This window comes from Rana temporaria, chromosome 13 (genome assembly GCF_905171775.1).
Source record: "Rana temporaria chromosome 13, aRanTem1.1, whole genome shotgun sequence".
NCBI lineage: Eukaryota > Metazoa > Chordata > Amphibia > Anura > Ranidae > Rana > Rana temporaria.
Window position 1 is genome coordinate 52,054,074 of NC_053501.1, and position 21,114 is coordinate 52,075,187.

At 43.1% G+C, this 21,114-nt stretch overlaps 1 protein-coding gene across 2 annotated transcripts in view; it reads left to right on the plus strand.

The window, feature by feature from the left end:
* The window catches only part of SPTBN5 (spectrin beta, non-erythrocytic 5), a 347,370-nt gene that overhangs the window by 120,213 nt on the left and 206,043 nt on the right, over positions 1-21,114 (plus strand). For both annotated transcript variants that reach the window (XM_040332524.1, XM_040332525.1), the window contains exons 23-28: positions 1,928-2,154; positions 3,622-3,808; positions 9,466-9,666; positions 13,159-13,275; positions 15,931-16,088; positions 18,525-18,657. In XM_040332524.1, coding sequence (XP_040188458.1) covers positions 1,928-2,154; positions 3,622-3,808; positions 9,466-9,666; positions 13,159-13,275; positions 15,931-16,088; positions 18,525-18,657 — 1,023 coding nt within the window. The remainder of the gene's footprint in view (positions 1-1,927; positions 2,155-3,621; positions 3,809-9,465; positions 9,667-13,158; positions 13,276-15,930; positions 16,089-18,524; positions 18,658-21,114) is intronic.

Consider the following 21,114-nt stretch of genomic DNA (forward strand, 5'->3'; position numbering starts at 1 on the left):
AATATTGCACCCACCTTGAGATGGAAATTGGTTTGTAATTGCATGACCATCTGCTCTTCTATGTCTATGGTCAGATTTGGGTAGAAAAGTATGTGTAATTGTGAACATTATTGATCATTGGTAATTTTCACACTTTTCTAGCCCTTGCGTGGGCCATCAATGAGCTTGTTTATGAATCTGATGTGTTTATCTAAAAGCTCAATAAACATATTGAAACAGAAAAGTATGTGCAATTACCTAACACAAGCTGATGCTAGACTGTATTATGTAATTCTCCCTCTGCAGCGCAAACGGTAAGCCAACTGAGATCCCTTCTGTATTGTTGGGCAGCCATCTTTGTAGAATATAAATAAACAATTTATGTAGGGGCCAGTCCCAGTTGCTAGTTAGAAAAAGAAATTGTATAGTATGCTAACCATGGCTGGATTTATACTTTCTGCTGCCCTATGTCATCTGTGAAGAACCCCCCCCCCCCCCCCCCAAAAAAAAAAAAGTTGACTGCTCTGGGTTCCCACTATGTTCTAAAGCCATCTACAAGCATGTCTGCACACTCCTTGGTCTTGAATATTACCTGAAAAACATTTTTGTGTGACAATTGCTCTGCAGAACCATGATTCAGTATGGTTAGGAGTTAATAAACGCCATCTCTAATCAATTGCTATTCCTGGTATCACTCTAACAAGTTTAGGATCAAATCAATCAATCTATACCAAGATCAATATTTGCTTTGTTACATGGAAGCAAGCAGAACTAGTTGCAGTTATCATCCCCACAATAAGGCACAAACATCAATGAAAACATTGTCAAAAATTCGAACCCTTGCTCACTGTGCCAAAAGAATTTTTGATTTTGTCAGTTTCCAGAGTGGAGAAATATCCTCTAATTTTCTTTTTGAAAATAGGGGGAACTCCCCAACAATGACACAAATTACAATAAAAGACCTACAGAGGCTCTAAAGCCTTGTACACACGATCAGTCCATCCAATGAGAACGGTCTGAAGGACCGTTGTCATAGGTTAACCGATGAAGCTGACTGATGGTCCGTCGCGCCCACACACCATTGGTTAAATAATCGATCGTGTCAGAACGCGGGAACGTAAAACACAACGACGTGCTGAAAAAAAAAGAAGTTCAATGCTTCCAAGCATGCGTCGACTTGACTCTGAGAATGCGTGGATTTTTAACCGATGGTCGTGCCTACTAACGATCGGTTTTGACCTATCGGTTAGTAGTCCATCGATTTAATTTAAAGCAAGTTGGCTTTTTTTTGACCGATGGTTAAATAACCTATGGGGCCCACACACGATTGGTTTTGACCGATGAAAACGGTCCATCAGACCGCTGTCCTCTGGTTAACCTATCGTGTGTACGAGGCCTAACCCTCCTTGCTTGTTTCCACCGTTGAATACACGGTTCTGACTGGAGTTGGGCTTTATTATGCAGTTTTATAAGATCTTTCATGAGCTTATGTGCTTGCTATGCATTGCAACGTTTTGTTAAACAATATTTATTTGGAGATATAATACTGAAAATGCATATGCAGCAATGCAAAAGAGATCAAATATTCCCATCTCCACTGTGAGGATTGAGGTTCAGCTACTAAATCTTTTTTTAAACACGAGCACAAGGAGACCACAGATCGATATCCAAGTGCTATCCAGTTCAGCAGCTTGATGTTTTATAGATGGTGAACTTTACCTGACACCCATGGCTTACTTACTCTGATCTTGGCAGTCAATGTTATTTATTATGGGGATATCCTATAAAATGTTGCACTTTATTTCACTCATTGAGCCACAAAAGAAAACAGAGCTATGCATCTGTCATTGGCAATATAAATGGGGAATTTTTTGCACTCCTATAAACAAGTAACAGAGGTTTGCAATAGCTAATTACATATACAACACCTCCTTATGTTCCAACCTAGGATGCCAAAATAAAGATTGAGAAGATAGAGAAGGTTCTGCAAACCCCAGAGTCAGTCCATGATCTGAGAAGCAGCCGAGACCTTCTCAAAGAACACCGTCAGCTGGAAAATGAGAGCAAGGAGTTGGCTGACAAAATGAACTCCATCGTCTCCCGAGCTCAGAAGATGGCCACCAACCATTTCAACTCAAAAGGGATCATGGATGAAACCATGAAGTATCTGCGAAGGTAACTGATACTACAGGGCAGCAGCACTTAAAATAAAAATTAATGTTGAAAATGTAATGCAAATGTGAACTGTATTACCTGACAAAAGATTTGAAAATCTGTTTAGTTGGCCTTGTAATATATACCCCTCTACCCAGAGCTTTTTTTCTCAGAAAATAGGTGCAGGAACTCAACAAAGACCCCATTCAGATTTCACAAACAGTAGAAGGGTCTTAAAGGGGCATGAAATACCAGGATTGCATTACATACAGAGTGCAGAGTTCAGTAGGGTTACACACAGAGTGCTGAGCTGTCACTTGTAAACACAGAAACCAGACTTCTGTGTTTACAAGTGATTATGATGAGCAGGCACAGAAGGGTCTGAGCCAAAGGTGGTGGAACTGAGTTCCCCCAAGTTCCCCCTGAAAAAAAGCCCTGCCTCTACCACACTGTACAGTCAGAAATGATAAAAGCCCATATTTATTGAATAAAAGGGATCTCTTCGCCACAAGGGTAGACCTATCTTTGAATGAACAGGTGGAAGAGATACCTGAAGCCAAATGCCGCGTACACGGTCGGAATTTCCAACAAAAAATTATCGATGTGAGCTTGTTGTCAGAAAATCTGACCGTGTGTATGCTCCATCAAACATTTGCTGTCAGAATTTCTGACAACAAATGTTTGAGAGCTGGTTCTCAATTTTTCCTACGCATGCTCGGAATCAATTTGACGCATGCTCAGAATCATTGAACTTAATTTTTCGCGGCTCATCATAGTGTTGTACGTGACCACGTTTTTGACTTTTGGAATTTCCGACAACATTTGTGTATGCAAGACAAGTTTGAGCGAACAATCCGTTGGAAGCAAATCCACGGTTTTGATGTCGGAATGTCCGATCGTGTGTACGCGGCATTACGCTTCAGCTGTGATGGCTTGTTACAAGCATCTAAACTACTGTCTCACATGGGTCTCATGTCAATACGAATGGTTACAGTGCTGCAACACCAGTTCCCCTGTTAAAGAGAATCTGACTTTCCTAACTTTTGAGGAATGTTGAATGCTTGAATATACCTTGGATACCACCTTCAGGGATCACATGAGAGGCTAGAGAGACCTTGCCTTGATGCAGGAGCTCCAGAGAGAGGGCGGCTGAGCCTCTTCTTTCTCCTTCGACCTTCTACTTCATCAGAGAGGAGATTGGGAAATGGATGTTCCCCAAGCACCTCCTGCACAACATGTTGAGGCATTTCCACTGTCCCTGACTCTCCTGTTCCAGGGGACGTGGGGGGTCATTAATGCCTTTTTGACTCTGTCCAAATCGAAAAATAAAATGAAAAAAATCTTTAGTTATTCTTTAAGCATTGCAAGCCCACATTGATGATATTCTGGAGCTGGGATTTAGGTTTGTTATCCTTTGACATACTGCAGCTTTCGGTAAATGACTTTGCATGTGCCTTCTAAAAAATGCATGTTGATTTCCATTTTTAGGTTTGAGTCTCTCCAGGAGCCACTGGCCAAGAGAGGAGAATTTCTGCAAGCTAAAGTGAACCAATATGAGTTTTATCATTACTTTGATCTTGAAATGACATGGATTGCTGAAAAGATGCCTGTTGCCAGCTCTACAAATGTTGGAAAGTCCTTGGATGCAGCTCAAAGCTTGCTTCAGAAACATAAGGTATACATATATATTCCTTTTAGACTAGACCCACTGAGAGTTATGCCTCGTACACACGACCAGTTTTCCCGTCTGGAAAACTGCCATGACAGCTTTTGGCCAGGAAAACTGGCCGTGTGTATGCTCCATGGCAGTTTTCCTGACAGGAGAAACATTTTTTTATTTTTTCCTGCCAGGATTCCCGGTGGTTTTTAAGCCGGCAGTTTTTCTATGGGGAAAACCTGCGGTGGAGCATACACACGGCCGGGTTTCCCGACCAAAGTTCTCATGGCAGTTTTCCTGCCAGGAAAACCAGCCGTGTATAGGGGGAAAAAGCTACCGAGCAGGTTCTCGGTTTTCCCCTTGGTTTTCCCTGCAGACTTTTTACTGCCGGAAAAACCGATCGTGTGTACGGGGCATTAGTCTACATCGTTTCTTTGTTTGGTTTGTATATTTGTTCTATGTCTCGATCAGTACCTACATTGGAAATTACTTATTGCAGTTACTTATTTTAGAGCTGTACAAAATATGTTTTCTTTTTATATTTTTCCCCAGACATGTAAATTTAACCACTTCCCGCCCGGCCCATTGTAAAATTACGTCCACAACGGACCTCTAACGGGTGGACGTCATATGACGTCCTGGGCTTTGTGGGGGGATATCTGAAAGATGCCTGCAGCTAGAGGCATCATTCAGATATCCTTCTCTTGCACCGGCGATTCTGCACAACGTAAGAATGATCATAGCGGCGGTTCCGCCGCTAGATCGTTCTTACAGGCGGCGGGAGGGGACATCCCCCCCTCCCGCCGCCATCCGGTGCTTCTCCGGGCTCTCCCGTGCCATCGGGGGCCAGGAGAACGAATCGTCCGGCGCTGGCAGGAAGCATAGAGATGACTGGTGACCAGATGGTCACCAGTCATCTCTATGACCGTCGGAGGACCCGGGCGCGATGTGATGACGTCACGCCCGGGTCCCAAAGCGGCTGCCAAAGCGGTCCCAATTGCGGCTGCTAAGCAACAGTAAGCATGAGATCGGTGAATTTTTTTTTCACCGATTTCATGCTTTCCAGCCTGGAGGAGAGATGTGGGGTCTTATTGACCCCGCATCTCTCCATAAAGAGTACCTGTCACACACATTCCTATTACAAGGGATGTTTACATTCCTTGTAATAGGAATAAAAGTGATAATAAAAAAAATAAAATAAAAAAAAAGTGTAAAAAAAGAAATAAATATGTAAAAAAAAAAAAATTTTTAACGCCCCTGTCCCCAGTAGCTCGCGCGCAGAAGCGAACGCACACGCAAGTCCCGCCGACATATTTAAACGCCGTTTAAACCACATATGTGAGGTATCGCCGCATGCGTTAGAGTGCCAGCAACAATTCTAGCACTAGATCTCCTCTGTAAATCTAAACTGGTAACCTGTAAATAATTTCAAAGCGTTGCCTATGGAGATTTTTAAGTACCGAAGTTTGGCGCCATTCCATGAGTGTGCGCAATTTTAAAGCGTGACATGTTGGGTATCTATTTACTCGGTGTAACATCATCTTTCATATTTTACAAAAAAATTGGGCTAACTTTACTGTTTTGTTATTTTTTTAATTCATGAAACAATTTTTTTCCAAAAAAAAGGCGTTTGAAAAATTATTGCATAAATACCGTGCAAGATAAAACGTTTCAATGACCGATGTTTTATTCCCTAGGGTGTCTGCTAAAAAAACATATATAATGTTTGGGGGGTTCTGCGTAATTTTCTAGCAAAAAAATTATGATTTGTACATGTAGGAGAGAAGTGCCAGAATAGGCCTGGTATGGATGTGTGTATAAAAGCCCTGTATGGAAGCGGTTAATAAAAAAACTTCTGTGTGTATGGTCTGCAGTATATTACATGGAAAAAAAAATTCCAGACCTTATTAAAGCAAAAACAGCTTTTCATTAGAACCATGTTACCTATGGTACCGTCCGATAGCTTTATTACATAACATGGTTACAATTAAGTTGTCTTGCCAAAGTAACAACAGGAGCGAAACATTCCTAGGACTTGTCTGGAGCCAATATTCTCTCTTAGGGGGCTCCAGGAGCATAAACCCCAGTGCTGAGGAAGGAGACTCTTTCCTTTAGTGGTTACTGCTCTAAAACACAGACTGTGTTTGTTACTGTCCCATTTACCTTGGCAGATCACAGGAATGCATTACGCTGTTTTCACTTCTTTTTCCATAAACAGTGCAATAAAAGGCAAATGAGCAGCAATAAAAGTCAATGTCATGGCGTGACCTAAAATATTGTGTATTTCCTGTTTAATACAGCAGGTCTCTTTAATATAGCATCCTCTGTTTAATGCAGTGATTTCTGTTCTCCTAGTAGAATAGAAATATATCATAAACTTTTAGAGGGTGGCTATGGTTATCTAAAGGCCAACTGGACTTTAATTTGAAATCAGCTAATTGCATTCAAGGTATATCAATAAAAAGGGTGTGGAATTTGTTTAGAAAACAGCCACACCCTGAGTCCAAAAGTCTGCCTCCTGCCAGCATACATTAAAGTGGTAGTAAAGTATATACTTTTTTTTTAACAAATGGGTCCCCTGGCAGCTTTAAGCCATAATGTACTAGTATGCACTGCATATTACTACATTATGGCAGACTTGCCTACAAACGCAGCCCTCCAGGGCTGTGCTCCCACCACTCTCCCTTGTCCCCGGCAGCTATCTTCACCCGGTCTTTCTTCCGGGTTTGTGAACTTCGGCCACTTGATTGGTTGTGCCAGGGCTACGTCACTCCGGCACATGCACACACATCTCAGTGGCACACAGAGCGGGCCGTACATGTGGTCTGAGCTGTGCATGTGTGGCTTAGATCACATTACTCACTGACAGGCAGGAGGAAGATTTGTGAGAGTTATAAAAACCTTGCCTGTCAGCGAGTTTTGCCATAACTGATTTTACGACCACTTTAACCACATGCTGACCGAGCCATAGCCGAAAGACGGCTACAGCGCGGTCGGCTTATTCTGGTAGGGCATCCATGGGCATTTAACAGGTTACCTGTTTAGAGTTACAGAGAAGGTTTATTTCTCTCGCTATAACATTTGCAGTGATACCTCACATGTGTGGTGAGCTTCTACTCTTCTAGACCATAGAGGTGACCAGAGATGATCCAGTCTTCAGTCACCTCTATTGTAAGCCGGCACAACCACTGGATCGGATGCTAGGCTCCCTGCTGGGAGAGCCCAGAGTGGCATCGGAGGGTGATGGGAGGGGGACCTCCTTCTGTCGTCTTTAAAAGCAATCCAGCGGCTAATTAGCCACTGGGATTGCTTTTACTTTGTAGCATTTTGCCAATTCTAAAAAAAGCAATATTGGGTTTATGGCTGACAGCTGCAGCCATAGCCCTGGTATAACCACTTACAGGCAATAACGTACATGTACGTGACTTGGCAGCAAGTGGTTAATAATATGTATTCAAAACTCCAGTGCTGTACATCTTTCACACCACACTTCCCACCTCCTCCACCTCAGTGTAACCATTGCTCTCATCTTAGCATTTGACCCACATCACAGAGGTCATAGAGGGCATATGAAGACCTCTTAGGGAGTGCCCAGATGTCTGCTGCCAGTCTCTTCTCCTAATCTTCTCACAACATATAATGGGTGTATTTCCCTTTAAGGGGTCAGGGTCCCGCTTGCACACTAGGACAGAAATAGATTTCTAGAACAACTGTAGACTCATGAGTATGACTCTTTGAGTTGGTAGCTTGACACCAGTAAATTCCAGCAGCATCTACATATATTGGCATTAAAAAATTGTCAACTTAGTTATCTTTTCTCCTTGTGGGCTTTACCAGACTATCATTTAGGCTTGCCTTAGACTGTACATGTACAATACTTGGACTGACCCACACTGATATCAACTTTGCTGAGAAAAAGATTTTATTTCTGTCCTAAACAGATAACTGTTGGGGTCCAGTGGGCTTAAATGGCACCTGAAGGTTAGAGAAGTTAAAAAATCCAGGATTGTTGCCCAAAAATGCTAACACTAATAGTAATGCTAACACTGGTGCTAATTCCATTGATAACCCTTACCTTTGTAAACAAAGCCATGTGATCAGCAGGTTATTTTTAAAAAGACATTCGCCATATCTACCCTTTCATTGTGAAGCAAAAACTTTCCATTTTCACTTCCAATTTTAGCTAAAGTAAAATGACTAATTTTGCTGTTGGGAAAATTTCTAAGTGAAAACTCAGTTTTGCTCCTCGAGATGCTTGGTGAAATTTTCTTGAAAAAAAATAAAATGTTTGTATTTGTGCTTTTTTTTTTTGTTTGTTTTTGTTCTTGATCATTATTTGTGTTGTTACTTTTTATACTTTTTTTTTCCTTCTGTGAAAAACAGAAAAATAAATGTGGTAGGTTTTTGGTACAAGACAGGTCCAGGATGGTTGGAATGAGTCTGTAACCTTCAGATGCCATTTAAAGCCAATTGCACCCTAAAATCACTTAATCCCCTTGTCTACCAAGGTACATTTATAAACATCTTGGGTTTAAAGGGTTAAAGGAAGTTCACCGCTGCTTCTGCAGCTGTAAGCTTGGTATGGGTTCTTAAAGCCAGGGATTAGCTTTCAGGGAAAAGTGATTCTGTCGGCTAAGGTGCATTAAAAAAATTAAAAAAACATGTGCGTAGTGTGTAGGTGAAATTGACTGCAGCACCAAAAACAGGAGGGAGACATTGGGGGTCTAATAGGCCTCATAGACCCCTGGTGTCACCATAAGGAGGAGCTGTCACCTGCCTATTCTAACAAATTGGGGTTTGTTAGCCCCTTGTGATAGCAATAAAGTTAAATGAAGAAAAAAATGTGTTAAAAGTGTTAAAAAACATAAATGATAATACTATAAGGTATCACTGCAAATGAGTGTGAGCAAGAATTCTATTTCAATATTTTTTTTTACATTTTATGAAGAAAGGAAGAGTATACAACTCTTACATAAACAGGAGTAACAAAGAACAGATTAGATAAGATCCCAGAGCGCAGGTGGTTGGTAGCAAAATATTAATGGCAGGCATAACCAACAAAAGAGTGTATCATAATATCAATTTGTACTGATAATTAAACATGAAAACTTGTCTGTCACACTGGGATAAACCACTCTCTCAGGGCACTTGGAAAACCCATGCAGGGGACATAGAAAAACATAATCTTAATCCTTGACATGTTTGGTATCTATTTACTTTACATAACCCCATTTTTATATGTAATAAAAAAGTAGGGATAAAATTGTGTTTATTTGCACTAAAATTTATTTTACTTCATTGTTTTCTGAAAATCTGTATTTGATAAACAGCTGCACAAATATTGTGCAATATGTCACTATTTTATTCTGCAAGGTCTCTGCTTTCAGAAAATGATTAATTGTTTGGGAGGTTTAAAGTAATTTCGAGAAAAAAAAATAGCTCGGGCAGATAAGTCGTGTATTTCACCTTCTTTATTGATGCAATGATTTAAGTCAAAATGTTGAAATTTCATTGTACTTCCATTGCTATGTATGAATAGAAGTTGTTTTTGTTTTTTGTTTTTTTGAATAATAATTGTATTAAATACACAATAGTCTTCTGTCATTCTGATGCTCCTGCTCTAATCGATATTGCTATATGAACATAAACAAACAAAACCTCTTCACTGTTTACAGGAGTTACAAGCAGAAATAAATGCTCACACCCAACAGCTGCACAAAGTTTTGGAAATGGGCAAATCTCTTATTGCAAGCCATCACCCGGAATCTCGCAATATAACGGAGAAAAATAAGCAGCTACAAGCTGCCTGGTCAGAGCTGGAGGAGGCCTGTGAGAAACGCACAAGACACCTGCAAGGATCAGTCAGTTTTCATCAGGTGAGATATCTCTTAAAGTAGAACTGAAGGCAGAACATTTGTTTTAATTTGTTGGATAGATTAAGGGAGGGTTATGACCCTATCAGGTTTTTCCTGCCATCTGTGTCCCATAGGGGAGATTTCCTTTCACTTCCTGCCACATGATCACAAATGGAAATGAAAGGAAATCCCTCCCTGGTAGTCATCAGTGTCAGCAGACCTATGGTCCACATTGGAGGACTTCCCTTCTATTTCTGTTCTTGTGGCCACTTAGAGTTTGATATTGTCTTCCACTTTCTGTGATAATGGTCACCAGGACAAAAAAAGATTATAAATACTTTTAATGTGGATATAGATAGCATTAAAAATCTGTCAGGTGTAATAAATCCTCTCCATTCTATATAAAAAACAAAAAAATGTCTTCACTTATATATATTGTTTTACTTGAATGTTGATTAAAAGCTTTGTCAACTAAGAAATCAGGTGTGAAAAAAACACCTACAGGTGAAAGACAATAGGACAACAGTGCAGAAAGCTGTTGTATAGGCTATAATTTTTTCACAAAATTGAAAAGAGGTTAATACCTGAGAGGAGGAGGCATCCCCACCCAAATGGCTGCAGCCATAGAGAAGGGGTACAATCACCATCTCCCCATGGTCAGCCAGAGTGGGAAACATACCAGCATCAAGACACCTGTCCAGGATCATGTGCAGGTATCCGTATTCGTGTTGGTGTGGCACTGATGCAAATCAAGGCCCACCAGCCCAGTCCCACACACCAACAAAGGTGGGTGGGAGGGCAGCCATGTGCATCGCAGCTCCCAGAGCAAACAGATCTATGAATCAGGCGCATAGATACGACCGTCGGAACTCAGAGATACGAAGGCGTATCAGGAGATACGCCGTCGTATCTCTTTCTGAATCCGGCCCCTTGTATGTAGAACTGGCAACCAGGGCCGGCATCAGGTAGGTTGCAGGCAGTACTCAAGCCCGAAGCGTCCCAATCAGCCCAGCTGCCCCCCTGTGCTGCCTCTGTATTTGTCATATATAGTCATATATAGTCCATATTTGGACTTTATTTAATCTCCTTCTCCTTGGATTTTTTTTGAAAATCCTATGGCATGCAAAACACACCCAAAAACTCCACCTGGTTCAAAAAAAATGTGCACACACATAAAGAGTGACACAAAAACGTGCAACGGCTGCTACGTCTATCCTCCATAAAGAAGGACCTGACCCTGATCCCCCGGGGCGTTAGGCTCCAGACGGGGACTGAGGTACTTCACATGGTCCGAGCAGCCGAAGCCGACACGGACCCCATTATTTGGAGGGTCTGCCGAAACAGAACCCACCCAAGTACTAGGTGGGGCTCCCCCGAAGGGAGACCCCATGAGAGCAGGCGAACTAAGCCAGAAGGCCATGTCCGGCACCCTACTAATCACTCGTGACAAAACGTGACACCAAACAAAAAAAATACAAAAAAGTGACAAACAAGGGATAAATAAAAAAGAAAGTGGGGGAGAAGGAAGATGAGGGAGAGTGACCATCGTGCAATATGATGGCCGGCCCTCCTTCTCCTTGGATGGGACACCTGAGGGCAGAGGCTGACAAGCTGGCATGATTGAGTTGCATTGTGGAAAATGGATGAGGATGACTCTGGGTGGAGATGACAGTTACATTTTAGAGAGCCTCTTCACTATGTAAAATTATCCTCACTCAGAGTCATCCTCGTCCATTATCACAATGCAACTCAATCATCTTCATCCCCACCCAGCATCTACTCCATCTCTCCAGTCTTCATAATGCGTCCCCATCCACAACCAGCACCATCCATCCCTCTCCACAATGTATCCCCATCCATGCCCAGCACTACCCCTCCAGTCTCCACAATGTATCCCCATCCATGTCCAGCACCATCCATCCCTCTCCACAATGTATCCCAATCCACGCCCAGCACCATCCATCCCTCTCCACAATGTATCCCCATCCACGCCCAGCACTACCCCTCCAGTCTCCACAATGTATCCCCATCCATGTCCAGCACTATCCACCCCTCCCTACAGTGTATCCCAATCCATGCCCAGCACCATCCATCCCTCTCCACAATGTATCCCAATCCATGCCCAGCACTATCCATCCCTCTCCACAATGTATCCCAATCCACGCCCAGCACTACCCCTCCAGTCTCCACAATGTATCCCCATCCATGTCCAGCACCATCCATCCCTCTCCACAATGTATCCCCATCCACGCCCAGCATCACCCATCCCTCTGCTGGGCATGTATATGGGGGAAACGTGGTGGAGACTGGAGGAATTGGTGATGCTGGGTGTGGATGGGGATGCATTGTCAGGCCCCGGGGGGCATTGGCCTAAAGCTGTGTAAGGGGTCCTAAAATGTCTGATGGCTGCCCTGCTGGCAACAACAACAAATTGATACATTGTATAATAAGTATGTTACCACCGCATCAATATAATACATTGTAGGACTGTCCCGAATTAGATTATCACATATTGGTAATATTGAGGAATGCGACAACAGCAAATAACTATGGTGGTGCTCACAGCTTATACGTAGTCTGTGTAATACATATTAAAGTAAAAAAAAATCAAGTTTTGGGTTTGTGATTGTTTAGAATAGATCAGGAGGAGGATGCATTTGTATAAATGAGACAGAAACAGGCAGGAAACAGACCTTTGCTTTTATATCTATAGGATAGCTCTTCAGTATATGACCATACCAGCCATCCCCCCAAAAAATGAATGCAGCAAATAAATTATCATTGTTGCACAACTAAGAAATGTCAGCCTTACCCAATTAAGAAATTAAGTAGTCGGGTTATTATGAATTTTGTATAGGCATCATGCCCATGAAGGTGCTGTGTACAGCCTGCCATACAAGTGAATGTCTGTATTTGGCCAATACTCATGTAAACGCAGATGCTTCTGGGCATTGGCATTTACCTACACATGGGCTTACAAAGTTTTTCCTGAACCTGAATTGATCACATTTGGCAAATAGTGCGCACATGTGCGAGTAAATGCTGGTGATTCAGCATTGGCATTCACATGAGTACGGCCATGTACAGCCATTCACTTGTATGGCAGGCTGTATGGGACAGCTGCTCCTCAGGCACAGGAAAAATGTACAGAATGTTTGCTGGACATGTTTTCAGTCTTTCAGCCTATTTTCAGACTTGTGCAATCCCAGACATCGCATATGATTCGCACTCGCACCACAGGTGCCGATCACATGCGATGTCTGAGCAATGCGAGTCAATCCAATGTGGGTTCAGCCATACAACTGTATGGCTGAACCCACATTGGATTGACACAAAAAAGGTGCATCGCACAAGTCTGAACCTGGGCTCACTGTCTGTGTGCATGAGGCCTAGTACCTCATCTGCTCTGTCAATGTTTTTCTACTTAATGTTACATATTTGTGACAATTTTGTGATCTATATTCTGGATTTTTGACACTATGAAAATGTAACATTCTTTTCTGTATTTAAAAGTTCCTTCTGGATGTGTCAGACATGGATAGCTGGATTGCAGAAAAACTTCCTCTGGTTAACAGTAAGGATTATGGAAAAGACGAGGATGGTACCCTAAAACTCATGAAAAGGCACAAGGTATGGGACAGAACCATTCAACTTCCCAGTCCTAATACTATAATATACTATAATGAGACAGAAATGGACTACTGCATGCCACAAATGCTTTGAATTTTTTTAGAAGGTTGTGTCTTTATAACCATACAGTATGCTGATGGTTTTTGTTCTAGCTTTGGGTGTATTTTAAAGCAATAATAAACCCTAAAGCAAACATTTATTTTATTGCAGCTTACCAATTCTTAGATGTTAAGACTGCTTTCTTTAGGCTTTCTGGGCCATATTCTCAAACAAGTTACGCCGGTGTATCTACTGATACACCGGCGTAAATCGAATTTCCCGCCGGCGTATCATTATTTTGTATTCACAAAACAAGATACGCCGGATTTAGGCTAGGATCCGACTAGTGTAAGTCACTTACACTGTCAGATCTTAAATGTAATTCAGAGCCGGCCGCTAGGTGGCGTTTACGTTCAGGTCTCATTTGTTTATGCAAATGAGCCTGATACGCCGATTCCCGAACGAAATCGCGTCGTGTAACCGTCGCTAACGTCGTTTGCGTAAGCGTAAGGTTACCCCTGCTATATGAGGGGTAACCTTACGCCAGTCCCACGTATGCCATGTTAAGTATGGTGTCGGGTCCGCGTCGGGTACGTCGTTTTACTAAGTCGTTCTTGAATACGACTTTACGTCAATGACGCACACATCGGCGTCATTGACGTTTTCCGTCGAGAACTGGAGCATGCGCACTGGGCTATTTTTAGCCCGGCGCATGCGCAGTTCGATCTAAACAGGGGCGCGCTTAATTTAAATACAAGCCGCCCCCTTGGAATTACGCGGGGATACGCCGGGCCAATTACACTACGCCGCCCCAAACTACGGAGCAAGTGTTTGGGGAATACAGCACTGTAAGTTGGGGCGGCGTAGTGTAAATGGCTTACGCGCCGCCGCCGCAGGATCTACGTGAATCTGGGCCTCTGTCTTCTTTTTTATCTGGTGATCCAGTCTGTAAGTCTGTTGTTTTTCAAAAGAACAAGCTCTTTTGCAAATGTAGCAGTTAAAGCGTTGAGACAAAATATTTACTGCTGATAATGTTTTTTTTTCTGTTTTGGATAGAGTGTGGAAGGGTTGGATCCCCTGTCAGGTTTTTGTGTTGTTGTCATATGGGGAAAATTAAAATACAGTTGTTAGGTGTGGGTAGGATAGGCTTCTCTGAAGAAGAGGGTTTTCAGGGATCATCTTAAAGCTAATAGAGTAGGAGATAATCAGAACAATTGGGGTAAGGAGTTCCATAGGACTGGAGGCGAGCATGGGAGGAGGTGATGAGGGAGTTAGAGAGCAGGAGGTCTTGAAGAACCAAGAGAACCATTAGGATGGTATTTAGCTAAAAGTTACCAGTTGCCATCAGAACAGAAATAGAGGGCCAGATTCACGTACAATTGCGCCGGGGAAACGTAAGCCATTTAAGTTACACCGCCGTAAGTTTTCAGGTTTAGTGCTCGATCCACAAAGCACTTACCTAGAAACTTGCGGCGGTGTATCGTAAATGCGTCCGGCGCAAGGCGGGCCAAATAGAATGGGGCGAGTACCATTTAAATTAGGCGCGCTCCCGCGCCGGACGTACTGCGCATTCTCCCGCCGCCAATTTCCCGACGTGCTTTGCGCGAAATTAAGACGCGCCGACGTTTTGTGAATCGCGACGTGAAAAAAGATTTACGCCGGGAAAAATAAAAGATTTTAAAAAAATTCAAAAGCGACGCGGGAAAGACAGGCATACTTTAACATGGTGGAGTACTTTTACACCATGTTAAAGGTGCCCTAACTTTGCGACGGAAATCTAACACTCGCGACGACGTAACGACGGGAAAAAGCTTTGTGGATCACCGTAACTCCTAATTTGCATACCCGACGCTGGTTTACAACGTGAACTCCCCCCAGCGGCGGCCGCGGTACTGCATCCTAAGATCCGACAGTGTAAAACTATTACACCTGTCGGATCTTATGGATATCTATGCGTAACTGATTCTATGAATCAGTCGCATAGATAGAAACAGAGATACGACGGCGTATCAGGAGAAACGCCGTCGTATCTCATTTGTGAATCTGGCCCAGAGTGTACATCTTCCAATGGGGAAATCTGTTCTGGTTACAAAGAGACAATTTACTTAAAGTGTTACTAAACGCACAAAGGTAAAAACATTTTGTATATGCAGTAAAGCATGCTTGTTATACTCACTGTGGAACCTAAGGGGTTTATCCTCCGCATTGTGTAAAAAGGCTGTTTGATTATGTCTTCTTTGTTCCTCCCTGTCTTCCAATGTCACCATACCATCTCCTGATAAAACAGAGGATAAGTGACAGGCTGCACATGCTCAGTTTGGTGTGTATTGCTATAGTTTTTCTCCTCTTGGGAGAGTGCATGTGATCAGAACAGGGCCAAACAGCACTGTTCATACAGAAGGTCAGGGGTCCTGCAGCCTCATAGGACAATCACAGGAGAATTAAAATGGAAAAAAGTTTTGTCTTTAGAGGTTCTTTAAGTGAAACTGTTGCTTTGTTCTGTATGAACAAAGCAGAGATTTGCTTTAAAGTCCAACAAACTGATTAGGGAAGGTCCATGGAGTTATTCCTAGACCTTAATAACTAATGTGTATAAACATTGTCTTATCTCTATAGGACATACAGCAAGAATTTGAGCTATACCAAAAGCTGGCAGCCGATTTGGGTCGCTCAGGTCAAAGCCTCCCTGTCACTGTTGCTCAAGACGAGGTTGATGCTCCACTGCAAAAGATCCATTCAAAGATGGAAAATTTACAGGATAATGCCAATGTGAGGTAATAAAAAGATGTATTTAGTAAATTGCTTTCAGTGAAAAGATTCCTTTACTTGGACACTGTTACCTGCTGATCCAGGGACAGTGACAGTGTCTCCTTCCTTCATGCAAGGTGTGCTTACTGATACATGCTTCTTCAGTGCCTCTAGCTGCAGGAGTCCACCCTTAGTAAGCAGCTGTACTAAATGATTTTGGGGCTTACCCAGTTGGTCAATGTCACTGTGTCACCAAGTGACATTGTTCAAGTCTGGTGATTGGCCGCTCAGACCTAAACACTGTCACATGGGATAAGCAGGGGCGGACTGACCATTCGGCACTCGGGCACTGCTCGAGGGCCCCATGCCACTAGGGGGCCCCATCAGGGTTGTCAGCCTCAGTAAAACTAGGGACAGTATGTAAAAATCTGTGTTTTTTTACATCTGTCCCTGAAATGTCCCTTATCGACATCCTTTTGATCTAAAAATACCAAGGTTATAGCTGCCCTGCCTCTCCAGTATCTTCTCAGTGTGTGTATGTATATTGTGTGTACACTGTGGCTGTATGTGTACTCCATTAGCTAGATTCAGTAAGAGTTAGGTCGGCGTATCAGTAGATACGCCGACCTAACTCAGAATCTGCGCCGACCTATGTTTAAGTGTATTCTCAAACAGAGATACGCTTAAACATATCTAAGATACGACGGCTGGCGTTGTCCTATCTTAGGTTGCAATATTTAGGCTGGCCGCTAGGTGGCGCTTCCATTGCGGTCGGCGTAGAATATGTAAATCAGTAGATACGCCTATTCACGAACGTACGCCCGGCCGCCGTAGTACATTTACGCCGTTTCCGTAACGCATTATCAGGCCTAAAGTTATTCCATCTAATAGATGGAATAGTAATGTTAAAGTATGGCCGCCGTTCCCGCTTCGAAATTCGAAATTTTTACGTCGTTTAGGGATTTACGTCGTTTACGTCCACGTCAAAATCAATAGGCCCGTGCAGCGGACTTAGCCGCAATGCACACTGGGAAATGTAGGCGCCCGGCGCATAAGCAGTTAAAAAAAAACGGCAATCACGTCGGTTCAAGCCTCATTATCATAAAACACGCCCCCTCAGACAAATTTGAATTAGGCGCCCTTACGCCCGCCCGCTTTAGGCTACGCCGCCGTAACTTAGCAGGCAAGTACATTGTGAATCATGTACTTTGCTTTGCTAACTTACGACGGCGTAGCTTAAATGCCTTAAGCTATGCCGCCGCAAAGTTGCGGCCATCTATGTGAATCTAGCTACATGTGCGTGTATACTGTTTGTATATATTGTGTGTCTGTGTGTATATACTGTGTATGTATACTGTATGTGTGTGTGTGTATACTGTGTGGCCCCATAATCTATTGCCTGGGGGCCCCATAATATCCTATTGCCCGGGAGCCCCATAATCTCCTATTGCCCGGGGGCCCTATAATCTCTTATTGCCCGTTGGCCCCATAATCTCCTATTGCGTGGGGGCACCATAAGTTGTCAGTCCACCCCTGGGGGTAAGTCATGTGCTTTTCCATGCCCGGAGTCTTCACTCAGCAAGTGCTGCAAAGGATCATGGATAAACAGGTATATCCTACTGGGGTTGAGATGGGGAGTAACCAAGAGGTGCTGTCACTGTGCCCTGAATGCCTGAATGGGCAAAGTGAAGGTGTCTTTTTAATTTTGTTGAATGAAAATGATGATCTCACCCATGACAGTCAAATGATATGTTAAATAAATAGGCAGCCAGGTATTTGACCTGTTGAGTATTAGGTCAGCAAATGGCCACGAGTATAGTTCTCCACGTCTTTCCTTTCAACCTTAATAATGATGTGATCAATTTAACCTAGTGTCCCAAATAAAGCTGTTATAAAACTGTACACGCGATCGGATTTTCTGTCAGAAAAACCTTGGATGGTTTTTCCGACGGAATGCCGCTCAAGCTTGGCTTGCATACACACGGTCACACAAAAGTTCCCTGAACTTTCGACCGTCAGGAACACGGTGACGTACAACACTACGACGAGCCGAGAAAATTAAGTTCAATGCTTCCAAGCATGCGTCAAATTTTTTCCGAGCATGCGAAGGAATTTCTTGCGTCGAAATTGCTGCAGACAATTGGAATTTTTTCCGTCGGAAAATTTGTGAAGCAGCTTTCAAATTTTTGTTGGCGGAAATTCCGACAGGAAAAGTCCAATGGAGCCTACACACGGTCAGAATTTCCGACCAAAAGCTCACATCGGACTTTTCTTGTCGGAAATTCCGACGGTGTGTATGGAGCATTAGAAAGGACAGATGTACAGTGTATCATGCATTCTTCGGATTAAAAAAGTAGAATCCAGTTTTTACTACTGTGTTGGTAATAGAGGATTATACTATAGTTTATGTGCCCTAAATACTTCTCCTTTGTAAGCTAGAATTTTATTGAATCTCTGTATAGATGGGGAAAACTGGAAGAGACTTTGGCTTTGCACGAATATCTAAGAGAGTCCGGGGACCTGCAAATATGGATCAACCAGCAGAGACAAGTGGCCAGCTCTGAGGACTATGGAAATGATTATGAGCATGTTCTGGTGAGACCCACATCATGGCTCCCTCTCTTCTATATACTGCCTAAACCTACAATTCACATGCCTGTAGATTGGACATTTTTATTTTCTTAAATTCTGTCATTATTATTAAGCACCTCGATATCGTTTACCTTCTTCCTGCCCAGACCAATTTTAAGATTTCAGCACTGTCACACTTTGAATGACAATTACTCAGTCATGCAACCCTGTATCCAAATGAAATTTTTATATTGTGAGGCGTTTCGAAGGAGTAGGCTCTGAGGAAGAAGGTACTCCTTCAAAAGCGTCAGTCGGCAGTGGTCCTGATGTCCTCCCCTTTGCCATCTGGAGAGTGACAGTTTCATGACTAATTGCCACGAATAGGTGGCTTTTACAAGCGATATTTCTTCACATGTTTTACAGTGTTTTTATCAATAAATTTACTTGGGATAATGCACAAGGCCGGTGCGCCCCCTTTTCTTTACTTTTTCTGTGATTATTAGGCCTCATGCACACTGGACGTTAAAATGACGTTATAAAAATGTCAGTAGCTTTACAGTGAGTTTTTCAAATTTTTCCGCTTTTTTCACAGTTTTTTCAATAGCGTTTTTCCAGCGTTTTTTTAAGAAGAATTTTTTTTCTCAATGGATCAAAAACGTTTAAAACACTGGTGAGGGGTAGAGAAAGGAAAAGAAAAGGGGGAAGGGGAAAAATAGAAATAACGCACAAAAGGTTACACGGTTAATGATAAAATAATATTTTATGGAATTATGGTTAAATATGTTTTCTATGTGTATTATTTGTACATATGACTAAAAGCACTGAGTGTATCATAAGAGCAAATTTATAAATAAAAAGAAAAGGATTAAAAAAAAAAAACGCTGGTGAGTGATGTTTTTGAGCGTTTATCAACGTTAATCAGCGTTAGAGCGTTTTTACAGCTGAAAAACCTCTCTCAGAACCCACTAGTTTTTTTTTTTTTTTACTGCCCAAAACTGCCGATAACAGCCTATGTGTGCATGGACACATAGGATAACATGATGGACAGTTTATTGACTGTAGAAAAAAAAACGTCTACTGCCAAAAACAGCTGCTGTAAAAACTTCCAAAAACGTCCAGTGTGCATGAGGCCTTAGGATATCCCCTATCCTGGAGGGCAGCAAGGCAAGAGAAACAATCCCTTGATTAATAGATCACCCAGACATCACACTAATGCCCAAAAGTGTTTGTTTGCTGTTATCTTAGGGGTCCAGGCAGTGGCAATGTTTTTCTGGGGAAGAAATTAATATATTCATCAGTGGCGGCCCATCCATAGGGACGCACGGGCGCCGCCCCCCCCCTCCCACAGTCACAAAAAAAAAAAAAAAACGGCCCCTTAAGAACTTTTATTCGGCTAAAATGTCATTTTGACATTTTAGCCGCAGTTCTGGCGGCCGTCTATAGAGGGCGCTGCAGCGCCACCCCCTCTCGCAAATAACACACATTCGTGCATAAATGCACAAATGTATGTTATTGTTGGTTGCCAGCGCTGCCTGGTCTATTCAGATAACCGGATGCGGGACGCCGGTTACCCGAATAGCGGCAGCTGGTTGGCTGAGGGGAACTGCCTATCAAAGCCAGCGGCTCTGATAGGCATTTCTCCGGCTCTCAGCTGTCTATACTCTGAGCGCAGGCAATCTGCGCTCATTGTATAAGACAAACGGCCGTTTCAGCCAATCAGGTTCCCGAATTCTGGTTATCAGGAACCTGATTGGCTGAAGCTTCACCACAGCGGCAGAAGACATCGAGGGAGCACATGGAATCCTCAGGTAAGTGCTTTTTACAGGGAAAGGGGCACAGTGACATCATGGGGCACAGTGGTGACAAAGGGCACAGAGGTGACAATTGGCACAGTGGCATCATGGGGCACACTGGTGACAAAGGGCACAGAGGTGACAATTGGCACAGTGGCATCATGGGGCACAGTGGTGAGTGACAATGGGCACAGTGGCATCATGGGGCACAGTGGTGACAATGGGCACAGTGGCATCATGGGGCACAGTGGTGACAATGGGCACAGTGGCATCATGGGGCACAGTGGTGACAATGGGCACAGTGGCATCATGGGGCACAGTGGTGACAATTAAAGGGCACAGTGGTGACAATTGGCACAGTGGCAACAGTTGAGGGGCACAGTGGCTGCGTTTGATGGCATGGCACAGTGGTGACAATTGATGGCACAGTGACTGCGTTTGATGGTATGGCACAGTGGTGACAATTGATGGCACAGTGGCTGCGTTTGATGGCATGGCACAGTGGTGACAATTGATGGCACAGTTGCTGTGTTGCAAGGCACAGTGGTGACAATTGATGGCACAGTGGCTGTGTTTGATGGCCTGGCACAGTGGTGACAATTGATGGCACAGTGGTTGCATTTGATGGCATGGCACAGTGGTGACAATTGATGGCACAGTGGCTGCGTTTGATGGCATGGCACAGTGG